The sequence below is a fragment of the Chinchilla lanigera genome, unplaced genomic scaffold (genome assembly GCF_000276665.1).
Source record: "Chinchilla lanigera isolate Chin_1 unplaced genomic scaffold, ChiLan1.0 scaffold00214, whole genome shotgun sequence".
In the NCBI taxonomy this organism is placed as follows: Eukaryota; Metazoa; Chordata; class Mammalia; order Rodentia; family Chinchillidae; genus Chinchilla; species Chinchilla lanigera.
In genome coordinates this window covers 252,174-264,898 of record NW_004955615.1, presented here as the reverse complement: position 1 = coordinate 264,898, position 12,725 = coordinate 252,174, and the positions used below count along the sequence as shown (strand labels likewise).

The window sequence follows — 12,725 nt, the reverse complement described above, 5'->3', positions numbered from 1 at the left end:
ATCAGAAGTACAAGCCCAACCCAGTCAATCAGGCAGACTTTGTCTAAAAATGAATTTTCTGTGGCTGCAGCTCAGTAGGTAGGCTGTACGATGATGCCCTGTGACAAGGGTATATTAGGAAGGGAGAGAAATACCAGGAAGCACGAAGGGAATCTGTGGCTGGAGAAAACCAAAGGATGGGAGGGAATGAACAACATGGAATATCTTTATTGGCTGCTGTGAGTACCTGAAGCCAAACCGCATTGACCAGACAACTCAGGGCCTTTTCTCCACAGGGACTGCAGATTCATGAGCTCTGAGCTGGAAAGTGTGACAAATGAGCATGGAGGAAAGCACATGCTTCACATGCAAATCTCTGTATTTCTGACCGTTCATTTACATTCATGCACACATTCATCTCAAGCTGATTTGATATCGAAGAAGTCAAATTCCTCGACCTGCTCCTGTCTAGGTCCAAAGTGCACAAAGGTCACTTCTCCTCTCAAGTCACTGATTCTTCAAGGTGGCTGCCTGCTGGCACACCTGTGCTTTTGACATTCCCACTGCAAGAAGAGCTCTGTGTTCCCGGGTCCCAGATGGAAATGTATGATATCTAAATTCAACTAGACAGACATGCAGGCCTAGCGTGGAGAATGCTTGTTATGGACTTTCCGGCAGCAGCAGACTTCACAGTGAAAAGTGCAGAAGTACACTGTCCTGGGATGGTTTAGGGCCTTCACGATCCTCCTCAGCTCTTCATGTAGCTGGTTCCAGAGCTGCTGATTGACACCTTGCGTAGAAACGAAAAGCTCTGGAGGAGAGGAGTACAGCTCCAGGGTTAAGTTGCTCAGCCTGGTGGTGTGGCCCAGCAGCTTCCTCATGGTGTCTATGGACATGAAATTCCTCGTGAAGCCGAAGGTAGTGAGCTGGGAGCAGCAGCTCAGGAACGGCAGAATGGCACAGACCTGCGCATCTGTGATGCCACAGTTTTCCAAGTGCAGGGCGGTCACTGTGGCTGCGACTTTCTTGAGCAGAATTTGGAGGGATTCAGGGCTAAAATCAGTCAGCAGGATACAATATATTTGCAAGACTTATAGCTGTCTGGTCTGCTCAGCCTGGGGCAGCTGGATCCAGTCAGCATGTGAGAGCTGGCATGGAGTTAATGAGAGGGTCTCTAGCAGTGATGGGTGGCACCTGAAGAGAGACCAGGCAGTTAGATCTCCATTTGGTGGGGAAAAGTGAGGAATGGCAGGAACAGCAAAATGGTGTATCAAGTGTCACATGAGTCAGCCTATTCTGGGTGCGAGTTTCCCATCACCTGCTTGAGTGAATCCTGGATGTCCACAGTCCCCGCTTCTCCCTCCCAAGCTGAAACCACAGCACTTTCCCGATGAGAGTAGCAGGAGCCAGGCAGGAAGTAATCATCAGGAAGATGTGGCCACAGCTACTGGCCTGCCTAAAGATGGTGCCAGCAGTTTGTGTGCCTGTTCCCTGTCCTGCACCTGTGCTCCTTGCCCTCAGCCTCAGACCCCTGCACCTCCATTTGGTCACCAGCACCTCTGGGGGCAGAGCCTTCTCCTGGAGACTGCTGGGGGATAAGAGAGGCATTGGCGATTCTCAGCACCTTCTGCTAGGAGGGATTCCTGAGGAAGAAGTCACACACCACAACTCATTCTATCTGACTTCACCACTTGGCATCCTGGTATGGTGGCCCTGTCCTGTGTGGCTGCTCCAGTACAGTGGCTAAGGGATTCCATGTTCTGGGACTGAGGAGTGAAAAAGGCCGTGTGTTGATTCTCTACTGTTTGATCCATGACACATCTCTTGGGTGCACATTGTCCATGGTCACTAATATTTCTAGAACAGAGAAAGGCTGTTCTCAGTGCACAGAGAGCTGCATATCTTACCTGAGTACACGGTCCAGGTAACCTTCCAGCAAACCCACAGAGTCCACATAAATCTCTTGCAAACAATGAAGTTTCATAAGCTGACAGGTGATTTGGCTAACAACTCGGCTATCTTCTCTGGGGAAATGATGACCAGCACAGAGACATCTGAGACAATTAGGTTGTGAAGTTTTTGCATCTGGCCCAGGAGAGGGGCAAATTGAGCCAAGGTAAAGAGTTTCCCGCAGTGACCCCATGCACCTCCTGCACAGAATCAAGGGTGAGCATTGCCAGGAACTCTCTGGCCGTTGGAAAGCACATGGTTGTAATACACAGATTCTTACGCTCCAGCTGCACCAGATCTTCCCTGGCCCGCGCCCACTTGAGGAGATAGGATTCCTCTGGACACAGATGTCCCTGAGTGAGATGCAGATCTATCGTCACCTTGAGGGGCTGCCTTTTTGCTCCCCTTGACCCAGGCACCTCTGTTTTTCTCCTCCTAATGGCTTCTTTAGAGCAGACTTGCAACTCACTGCCAGCCCACACTCTCCACAAGTTCTGGTGCTTGACTCGCGTATCTAGCACTTGCAGTTTCAACCTCCTGTGGGTGAAGCAGAAATGAGTCTGAGAATTTAGGCCAGGAGCCAGTTTCCTCCTGTGCCTTCCTCATCTCTGAGGTCGGTGGCTATCTCTTCTACTCTTTCTGTGCTGCGGTTCTCTGCTTCTCTTTTCCTCCTTGAGTCAGGCCAGGCCCAACCCCTGGTGCTTGCGGGAGGAGTCAGGAACTTCTTGCTCCGTTCAATTCACAGCAGCCTCCACGCTCAGCTCAGCTCCCCATCTAGCAGTGCCTGCCCAGGTGGGTAAGCAATGCCCGAGGCTTCCCTAATCACTGCCAGGCATATTCAGAAGCCACTGCTTCACCCTTAGGCCCCACCCTCCCTGACACTTTCTGCCCTTCCTGAAATCCGGGGCCCTCCCTATAGGATACCTGGGTTCCACTCACCTGGAGCGAACCTTCTGGCTCAGGAGCACATCAAGCCCATCCACCACAGCATGGAACATCCTTTCCTGCATCTGGCCATCATCCACCTGAATGTCCAAGGTCTCTCCATTCCTCAGGCTCATCAGGGTTCCCAGGGGCAGGCAGGGAAAGGGCCAGGACAGCACTATGGCCTTGAGGACCTCTCCGTGTCCACTGGTGAAGGCTTCCATGAACACTGGTGGGAAGAGCTTCCCTGGCAAATCTTACAGGGCCTCCATGGCCAAGGCTTTAGTCCTCAGCAAGCTCTGAACTGCCATGTTCCATAGTAGGTGTGGGGACTGGGTGCTCATCCTGGTGAATCTGCAAGGCTGGCGGTGCTGAGGAAACACTGAGGAGAGACACGTCCTTTCAGGCAAGGCTGAGAAACCCTTCTCTCCCATGAGAAAACCAACGTGCCGCTAAAAAGTCCCTGGTCTGAAAAGGGTGGAAGAGTCTTCAGTCTGCCCCACATCTACTTTGGCTTCTGGTCCCACAGCCTTACTTCTGCCAGTAGCAAGCCCAGGAAGAATGTCTCAATGCTCCTGGGTGAATCAGGGTAAGAACAAAATGCACATTTCCTACCACAGCACCCAGACTCTGGACCATCTGTGAAATGGGATCCAAGGCATGTGATACTGACTCGCACCAGGTTTAGGAAAATATTCTGATCCTCACCCCAGGGAAATAGAACCAATAAAGTGGTAAGGCCTATGGCCCAGTCTCTAACTTATCACCTCCCACAATGCACCTGGCTCAGAGAAATGAATCAATGAATTTTCATTTCAGATAATTGTCAAACCCAAAATCTCCTCCTAAACCAGAGCTGGCAGGAAGAAAGGCAGGTCTGATTTGTGTCCCTCTCCTTGGTTTCCTAGCTGGTCCATCACCTGGCAGTGGAAGCAGACTTGGTGTGATGAACACTCCGTGTTGTAAGCAGCTGGCTGGGGCATTTCTTGGGCTGTGAAGCCCTTTGTGGGAAGAAAATAACTTCAGGAAGTCACAGTTTAGAGTTTAGGGTCTCTGGCATTCCAGAATTTTTCTTTAGAAAATAACATATTTGTTTGCAGAAACCCTGTGAATTTTGTGGAAACTTCAAAAGTCCTTTGCAACTGTTTCTCATGGAAGGTTGCTAATAACCACGGTGAGAGTGTTGTTTAGTTCTTCTGGCTGCTGATTGGGGACTGCACTGTTACCCATCTCTGCAGCGTGACTAGCATTCCTGCCTCTGCACAGGTGGCTTTGACAATGTGTAGCTATCTCATTGTTCTTGGTCTTGTGCTTCCTAAAGCCTGAAGGTCCAGAGGTGCTGGCAAAGCACCCTGCATCTTCTACAAATTGATTTTAATAGTGCAGCATTTATTAAAGTATGTAACTCTGGAAGCTACAGAGTGGTGGGATTGCATGGTTGTGTATCCAGCCACGCTTTGTTGTTTATTGTGAGAACTGGTTTCAAACTACGACATGAGCAGTGGGCTGTGCTGTGTTATGTGCTCACGCAGGGAGGAGCAGGGCCACTTAGGATGAGGATGAAGTTTGAGACTTGGATGAAAGGCAGGTTGTGTGCTACCTGCCTGAAATCCCAGCACTAGGGAGACTGGGTCATGAGTAAGTTGGAGGAGAGCTTGGTCTACTTAAGACTTCAGGGACAGCCTGAGGTATGTTCTGAGTTGAAATCCAGCTGGGCAGCATAGCAACTCCTTGGATCAGTAAATGCAAACAACCACAAAACCCCAAGCCTGTCTATCTGGAGGGAGAGAAGTCTCAGAATCGTAAGATCCATCTGGAACCTCTGAGTCCCCAGGACACTAACTGAGGTGGGGGAGGTGGGGCATCTTCACGGGGGCCAAGGACTCACCAGGTGCAGATTCAGGTGAGGGCGATGGGACCCCAGGAGTCCCAGCAGGACCAGCAGCGACTGGATGCTCCAGGAATGAGCACCTCTCCCTCAGTCTGTCCTCTTTTTTCCCTCTTGTCACCTCACCCTACCCTCCCTGCTCTTCCCTTCCCAGCACACTCAGATCGCTGACTGGATCCCACCCTCTCCACTCAGTTAATCCTGGTGATCCACCTTCCTCAGACACTGGAGTGCTGGGATTTCAGGCCTGCACCAGCATGCCCGACTGTCAATTGGAAAGATCATACCTCAAAATCAAAAATTTAAAAAAGCCTGACATGTGAGCCCATGCAAATGTACCTGATTCAAACCCTCATTGTGAGAAAAAATAAATTTGGGGGGGAAGGCCGCAATAGAGCTGTGGCACAACTAAATGGTAGCCGTTCCTTGTGCTTAGACCCCAGCTCCCAACACTTGAAGAAAAGAAGAGCTGGTTTGAAAAAGGAGAAATTCTCCATCCTGGAACCCAGATGCAGGAAGGGTAGTGTCTCAGGTGGAAGCTGTGGGAGGAGCACGGATCGACCTGGGATGAATTTGTGCATGGATTGCAGCTATAGAGTCTTTCTTCATCCCTTTTCCCTTCATTTTTTCCTTCCTTGCTTCCTTCCTCCCTCTCTCCCCTCCTTTCTTTTTACTACTTTGAATGGACCCCTTTAATGCTCAAATACTGAGCTTCTTTTCAATTTTACTGTTTTGTTTTGAGACTGGGTCTTGATTATGCTTGAATTTGTGCTCAAATTGTTACCATCCTGACTCAACCTACAGAGTGCTGAGGTAATCCCGCTGTGAGCCACCAAACATGAAATGTTTGTTTTGAGACAGGCACTGGTGGAGTTCTTTAGGCTGCAAGGAATTGGAATGCTCCTTCCTTAGGCTACCAAAGGGCTGGCATTACAGGAGAGTGCCACAGTGCTCTGATTCCTCTGTAATAGTACAAACAATTTCTATCTTTGGAGTTCATATAAGTGACAACAGTAATATTCACCCTGAAACAGCATTTGTATGCCATTCTTTCTATTAATTTTTATTTTAAAGACAAAAGAACAAAAACAAAATAGGAAAAACAAAGACAAAACAAAACCCAAAAACTGCAAGAATGATACAGAATTTCAAACTAAGATGAAAGAAAATCAACTTGTTTTCTTTCTCTCTTTCTTTCTTTCTTTCTGATTTTTTCAGTCTTTGGGTTTCTTAATTTCTCTTTCTTCTTTCTTTCTTTCTTTCCTTGCTATGCAGTTCAGGCTGGCCGAGAATTTACGTTGTAGACTAGTTTGGCCCACAGATCCTTTGGTCAGCCACACTGAAAGAAGAGCTCGGTGTTCCCGGAGCTCAGAAGGAAATGAAAGCTATGTGCAGTCATCTAGACGGGGATGTAGGCGCGGCATGGTGGAGGGTGCATGTTATAGTCTTTCTGGTGGTAACTACGTTCACAGTGAAAAGTACAGAAGCAGACAGTCCAGGGATGCTTTGGTGGCTTCACGATCCTCCTCAGCTCTTGGTGTAGCTGGTTTTGTAGCTGCAGGTCCATCCTATGCCTAGAAACACAAAGCTCTGGAGGAGGTGAGTACACCTCCAGGATTAAGTTGCTCAGCCTGGCAGTGTGGCCCAGGAGCTTCCCACGAAATTTCCCTCCCATGAAATTCCTTGCGAAGCAGAATGTAGTAAGCTGGGAGCAGCAGCTCAGGGAAGGCAGAAAGGCACAGACCTGCTCCTCTGTGATCCCACAGTTTTCCAAGTGCAGGATGGTCAGGGTGGCTGCAATGTTCTTCAGCAGAACTTGGCGGGGCTCAGGGCTAAAGCCAGTCAGTGGGATACAATTCAGAATCAGGACTTTCAGCTGTCTGGTCTGCTCAGCCTGTGGCAGCTGGATCCAGTCAGAGTGTGAGAGCTGGCAGTGAATTAATGAGAGGGTCTTCAGCGTGGATGGGAGGCACCTGCAGAGAGACCAGGCAGTTAGATGTGCATTTGGTGGGGAAAAGAAGGGAATGGCCGGAACAATAAGACGGTGTACCAAGTGTCTCATGAGTCAGTCTAGTCTTGGAGCGATTTTTCCATCACCTGATTGAATGAATCTTGGATCTCCACTCTCCCCTCTCCTCACTCCCTAGCAGAAACCACAGCTCTTTCCTGATGAGGGCAGCAGGAGCCAGGCAGGAAGCAAACATCAGGCAAGATGGGGCCACAGCTACTGGGCTCTCCAAGGAGGCTGCCAGCAGTTTGTGAGCCTGTTCCCTGTCCTGCACCTGTGCTCCTTGCCCTCAGCCTCAGACCCCTGCACCACCATCAGGTCACCAGCTCATGCTGGGGCAGAGGCTTCTCGTTGGGACTGCTGGGGCATCAGAGAGGCCTTGGCATTTCTGCGCACCTTCCCCTAGGTGAGTTCCTGAGGAAGAAGTCACACACCCGCCATCTCTCTACCTGACCCCACCTTCTGGCATCCTGGCATGATAGCTCTTTCCCATCTGGCTGCTCCAGTACAGTGGCTAGAGTGACACCATGTTTTAGGCCTTAGGAGTGAAAAAGCCAGGGTGTGAACTCTCTAGTGTTTGATCTCTCTCACATCTCTTGGATGTACCATATCCATGGTCACTAATCTTTCTAGGACAAACAGAGAAAAGCTCATGTGAGTGCAGAGAGAGCTTCACATCTTACCTGAGTACCCGGTCCAAGCGGCCTTCTACCAAATTCACAGAGTCCACATAAATCTCTTGCAGACAGTGAAGGTTCCAAACTGAGAGGCGATTTGTATGAACAAGTGCTCTCTCTTCACTGGGGAAAGGGTGGCCGGCAGAGAGACTTCACTGAGAACGAGTCTGTGAAGGTTTTGCATCTGGCCCAGGAAAGGGGCAAATTGAGCCAAGGTAAACAGTGTCCAGCCCTGACCCACAAAGACAGCCTGTACAGAATCAAGGGTCAGCATTTCCAGGAACTCCACGGCCGTTGGAAAGCACGCGGTTGTTATATACAGATTCTTACACTCCAGCTCCACCAGATCTCCTCTGGCCTTCGCCCACTGGAGGAGGTAGGATTTCACTGGACACAGATTTCCCTGACTGAGCCAGAGATCTAAAGTCACCTTGAAAGGCTCCTTTTTTGCTACTCTTGACGCAGGCTTCTTTGTTTTTCTCCTCTTCATGGGTTTTTCAGAGCAGACTTGCAAGTCATTTCCAGCCCAGACTCTCCAGATATTCTGGTGCTCGTCCCTCATATCTAGCACTTGCAGTTTCAACCTCCTGTGGGTGAAGCAGAAAAGAGTCTGAGAATTTAGACCGGGACCCAATTTCCTCCTTTGCCTTCCTCATCTCTGAGGTCCGTGGCTATCTCCTCTACTCTTTCTACACTCTCGTCCTCTGCTTCTTCTTTTCCCCTGGAGTCCAGCCCAGTTCCTACTGCTGGTGCCTGCGGAAGGAGTCAGGAACTTCTTACTCCTTTCATTACACAGTTGCCCCCACCTGCAGCTGAGCTTCCCATGTGGCAGTGCCCACCCGCATGGGCCACCAATGCCAGAGGATTCCCTGGTACTCTGCCAGGCACATTCAGAAGCCGCAGCTTCACACTTAGCCCCCACTCTCCCTGACACTTTTTGTGCTTCCTGGAATCTAGGGCCCTCCCTGCAGGATACCTGGGTTTCACTCACCTGGAGTGAACCTTCTTTCTCAGCAACACATCAAGCCCATCCAGCACAGCGCAGAACATACTTTCCAGCATCTGGCCATCATCTTCCTGAGTTTCCAAAGTCCCTGCATTCCTTATGCTTATCAGGGCTCCCAGGGGCAGGCAGGGAAAGGGCCAGGACAGCACCATGGCCTTGAGAACCTCCCCATGGCCCCTTTTGAAGGCCTCTATGAACAGTCGTGGGAAGAGATCTCTTGGCAAATATTCCAGGGCCTCCATGGCCAACGTCCTATCCCTCAGCAAGCTCTGAACTGCCAAGTTCCGTAGTAGGTTTGTGGACTGGGTGCTCATCCTGGTGAATGTGGAAGGCCAGGGGTGCTGGGGAAACACTGAGGAGAGAGACATCTTTTTAGGCAAGCTGAGAAACCCCTTCTCGTCTGTCAGGAAAACACCCTGCAGCCAAAATATCTGTGATGTGACAAGGGCGGAAGTGTCCTTAGTCCGTTCCACATCTGCTTTGGCTTCTGGTCCCAGACCTTTACTTCTGCTCTAGTGAGCCCAGGATTAATGTCTGATGGCTCCAGGATGAGGCAGGATGAGAACAAAATGCAATTTCCTACCACAGCATCTAGACTGTGGACCCTCTGTAAAATGGGATCCAAGGAACCTGAAACCAACTCCCACCAGGTTTAGAAAATATTCTAATCCTCATCCCAAGGAAATAGAACAAGAAAATGGCAAGTCCTATGGCCCATCCCTACATTATTATGTCCCACAATGAACCCAGCTGAGAACTATTAAGCAATGATATTTCATTCCAAGTAATTGTAGAACCGAATGTCCTCCTAACGAAGAGCGTGCAGGAGCTGAACAGTTATGGTGTTTGTCCCTCTCCCTTGGGTTCGCTGGCTCATCCATTTCCTGGCAGTGAAAACACAGACTCCGTGAGATGAACACTCAGTGTGGTGAGCAGCTGGCTGGGGAATTTGTTGAGCTGGGAAGCCCCTTGTTGGATGAAAATACAATAATCTCAGGAAGGTGTACTTTAGAGTTTAGGACCTCTGGCATTCCCAGTATTTTTAGAACCTAAATTATTTGTTGGCAGAAACCCTGTCAGTTTCATGGAAACTCCAAATGTTCTCTGCATTTCTCATAGGAGGTTTCCAAATAGCCGCTAAGAGAGCATTATTCAGTTCTTCTGGCTGGTGATTGCAGGCTGCACTGTTACCCATCTCTGCAGATTGACCAGAGTTCCTGCATCAGCACAGGTGGCTCTGACAGTGTGTGACTATCTCCAGTGTGCTTGGTTTTCTTCTTCTTAAAGCCCTGAGGTCCCTGAGATGCTGCAAAGCATCCTGCAGCTTCTACAGATTGATTTCAATAATACAGTATTCATTAAATTACATAATTCTGGATGCTAGAGAGTTGTGCTATTCCATTCCAGACATGGTTTACTTTCTATTCTGAGAGTTGGTTTTAAACTACAACCTGAGCAGTGTGCTGTGCTGTGTCATGTACCCACTTAGGGAGGAGAGGGATCACCTAGGGTGACAATGATCTCCAAGACCTGGATAGAGGCCAAGCTGGGTTCTACCTGCCTGTAACCCCAGTACAAGGGAGTGTGAGTCCCAAGTGAGTTTGAGGACAGCTTGGTCTATTGAAGAGTTCAAGGCCAGCCTGAAGTACATACCGAGTTGAAATCTAGCTGGGTATCATAGCTAGACTTTGGATCAAAAAAATATTAACCACAAACCCCAAGCCTGTGCATCTGGAGGGACAGAAGTCACAGGATAATAAGTGCCATCTGGAACCTCTGTGTCTCCAGGACACTAACTGAGGTTGGGGAGGTGGGGCATCCTCATGGAGGCCAAGGACTCACCAGCTGCAGATTCAGGTGAGGGCGACGGGTCTCCAGGAATCCCAGCAAGACCAGCCCTGACTGGAAGCTCCAGGACTGAGCACCTGTCCCTCAGATTCTCTCCTCTTTTATCCCCCTTCTTAGCTACACCCTACCCTCCCTGCTCCTCCCTTCCCAGCACACTCAGATATGTGGTTGTTTCCCACCCTCTCCAACCTGTTAATCCTCGTGGTCCTCCTGCTTCAACTTCTGGAGTGCTGGAATTTCAGGCCTGACCACCAGGACTGCCTCTCAATTGGAAAGATCATGTCTCAAAATCAGAAATGTAAAAAACTCCTGAAATGTGAGCCTATGCAAATGTACTTGGTTCAGTATCTACTGGTGAAAAAAATAAACCATGGGGGTAGCGGGGAGAGTCCCCCAGAAGAGGTGTGACCAAGTGAAATGGTAGGTATTCCTTCTGCTCAGACCCCACCTCCCCACAAGTGGTGAGAAGAGTTCTTCTGAGGAACAAGAAATTCTCCATCCAGGAGCCCAGTGCAGGGAGGGCTGTGTTTCAGGCAGGAGCTACGGCAAGAGCATGGATTGACCCAGGAAGGGATTTGTGGATGGGATTCAGCCATAGAGTCTTTCTTCATCCCTCCTTCCTCTCATCATTTCCGTCCTTGCTTCCTTCTTCCTTCCTTTTTTCCTTCCTTCTTTCTTCCTTCCTCCTTCCTTCCTTCCTTCCTTCTTTCCTCCTTTCCTCCCTCCTTCTTTCCCTCCCTTGTTTTCTTCTTCCCTCCCTTCCTTACTGTTCATTACTTGAATGGACCCCTTTCATGGTCTAATACGGAGCTTCTAGCAGCTTTATTTTTTTCCTTTCAGAGTGGGTTTTGCTTATTCCTGAAATTGTGCTGAAATTGCAACCATACAGATTCAGCCTACAGAGAGCTAAGGTAATTGAGGAGTGAGGCACCACATCCAGCTAAATGTTTATTTTTACTGGGGAACTGGTGGAATTCTTCAGGCTGGACAGGCATTTGGAATTCTCCTTCCTTAGGTTACCATGGTGATGGCACTACAGATAGCGCCAGAGTGTTGTGATTTCTCTGTTATTTAAATAAAGCCATTTATATTTTTGTATTTGTAGAAATGACTACGCTGATATTCACCCTGAAACAGCACTATTTTCTTTTTATTCATTTTTATTTTAAAGAGAAATCAACAGAAACAAAATAACAAAAGAGAGACAAAAGAAGCCTTATTTCTTTCTTTCAGTTTCTTTCTTTCTTTGGATTATTCCTTTCTTTGGCTTTGTTTCCTTTTATTTCTCTTTCTTTCTTTCTTTCTTTCTCCTGCTATGAAGTGCAGGCTGGGCTTGAATTCACTTCGTAGCCTACGCTGGCCTCAAAATCTTAGCACTCCTCCTGGCTCAGCCTCCCCCATGCAGGGATAACAGGCATGCATCCTCACTCCCAGACATATAGCACTTCACAATAGTAACTTTGAAAACTGCTAGGGAAAATAAAATTTACCTCACAAAAATCTCTTCTCACCTGGCCTCACTCACCAGCAGGGGGCAGGTTTGTCTCACAGTTTGGAATCTTCCCTGCCCTAGAGGCAGAACCAGTCTCATGCCCTTATCTGTTGCCCTGCTGGATTTCAGGGCCCCGCTTTTCTGCAGAATCCTAATGAGATGGGGGCTGCAAGGAAATTTGTGTCCTCTTAGTGCACTGTGTCCCCATCCTCCCCTCTTCTCAGGGGCACAGGGTGTGTGTTGATGGTGAGGGAGTCGGACCACTGGCCCTGAGTCTCTGCAGTGTATTACACATGCTGTGTACATAACGCAAATAGTACACGATGTGTCCCAATTCATAACATGTGTCTTCCGGGATGTTAAAGAAGTGGCCTGTCCTGAGGATCAATGGAACAGACTGGAAGAAACAGCCACAACCAAAAACACACTCAGCCACCTAATCTGTGATAAAGGGGCCAGTCAAACTCAATGGGAGAACAATAGCCTCTTTAAAAATGGTCCTGGAAAAATTTGCTTGCTACCGCCAAAGACTGAAAATAGACCCAAGCCTATCACCGTGCACCAAACTCAACTCAAAATGGTTCACAGATCTCAATATTAAACCAGAAACACTATAGCTATTGGAAGAGAAGGTAGGTAAAAACCTTGAAGACATAGGGGTAGGCAGAGAGTTCATGAACAAAAACCAAATTACACGTGAAACAGTTGAAAGAATCAACAACTAGGATCTCATCCTACTGAAAAGTTTCTGCACATCTAAAGAAATCACCCAGAAAGTAAAAAGAAAACCCACAAATTTGGAAAAAATTTTAGCTGATTGTCCCTCAGACAGAGGGCTTCTATCTAGAACATATAAAGAATTAAAAAATATCAGCCCCTCCAAATTCAAAGACCCAATCCAAAAATGGGCAGCTGAGATGAATACACACTTCTCAGACAAGGAGATACAAATG

At 48.5% G+C, this 12,725-nt stretch overlaps 2 protein-coding genes across 2 annotated transcripts; both read right to left on the bottom strand.

Annotated features, from left to right (window-relative positions):
* Positions 1 to 620: 620 nt before the first annotated feature.
* On the bottom strand, positions 621 to 3,077 carry LOC102006193 (PRAME family member 22-like). Its single transcript, XM_013510140.1, has 5 exons — positions 2,869 to 3,077; positions 2,210 to 2,466; positions 1,972 to 2,129; positions 1,482 to 1,567; positions 621 to 1,032 (listed from the first exon to the last, which is right to left on the bottom strand). Exons 1-5 carry the CDS (start codon positions 3,075 to 3,077, stop codon positions 621 to 623), a joined length of 1,122 nt encoding a protein of 373 aa, XP_013365594.1.
* A 3,063-nt stretch (positions 3,078 to 6,140) lies between these two features.
* Positions 6,141 to 8,746, bottom strand: LOC102005873 (PRAME family member 12-like). The gene is made up of 4 exons (XM_005414985.1): positions 8,418 to 8,746; positions 7,551 to 8,013; positions 7,433 to 7,485; positions 6,141 to 6,714 (listed from the first exon to the last, which is right to left on the bottom strand). Exons 1-4 carry the CDS (start codon positions 8,744 to 8,746, stop codon positions 6,141 to 6,143), a joined length of 1,419 nt encoding a protein of 472 aa, XP_005415042.1.
* Between the last annotated feature and the right edge of the window lie 3,979 nt (positions 8,747 to 12,725).

What these genes read in the sequence shown, in the direction of transcription:
- LOC102006193 (XM_013510140.1), bottom strand. Translation starts at nt 3,077, where the DNA reads ATGGAAGCCTTCACCAGTGGACACGGAGAGGTCCTCAAGGCCATAGTG. An exon ending in AGCCAGAAGGTTCGCTCCAG is followed by an intron (nt 2,467 to 2,868) that starts GTGAGTGGAACC and finishes CTTCACCCACAG; the next exon opens with GAGGTTGAAACTGCAAGTGC. An exon ending in GCTGAGGGCAAGGAGCACAG is followed by an intron (nt 1,033 to 1,481) that starts GTGCAGGACAGG and finishes GACTGATTTTAG; the next exon opens with CCCTGAATCCCTCCAAATTC.
- LOC102005873 (XM_005414985.1), bottom strand. Translation starts at nt 8,746, where the DNA reads ATGAGCACCCAGTCCACAAACCTACTACGGAACTTGGCAGTTCAGAGC. An exon ending in TGCCGGCCACCCTTTCCCCA is followed by an intron (nt 7,486 to 7,550) that starts GTGAAGAGAGAG and finishes TGTCTGCAAGAG; the next exon opens with ATTTATGTGGACTCTGTGAA. An exon ending in CGCTTGGACCGGGTACTCAG is followed by an intron (nt 6,715 to 7,432) that starts GTAAGATGTGAA and finishes GTCTCTCTGCAG; the next exon opens with GTGCCTCCCATCCACGCTGA.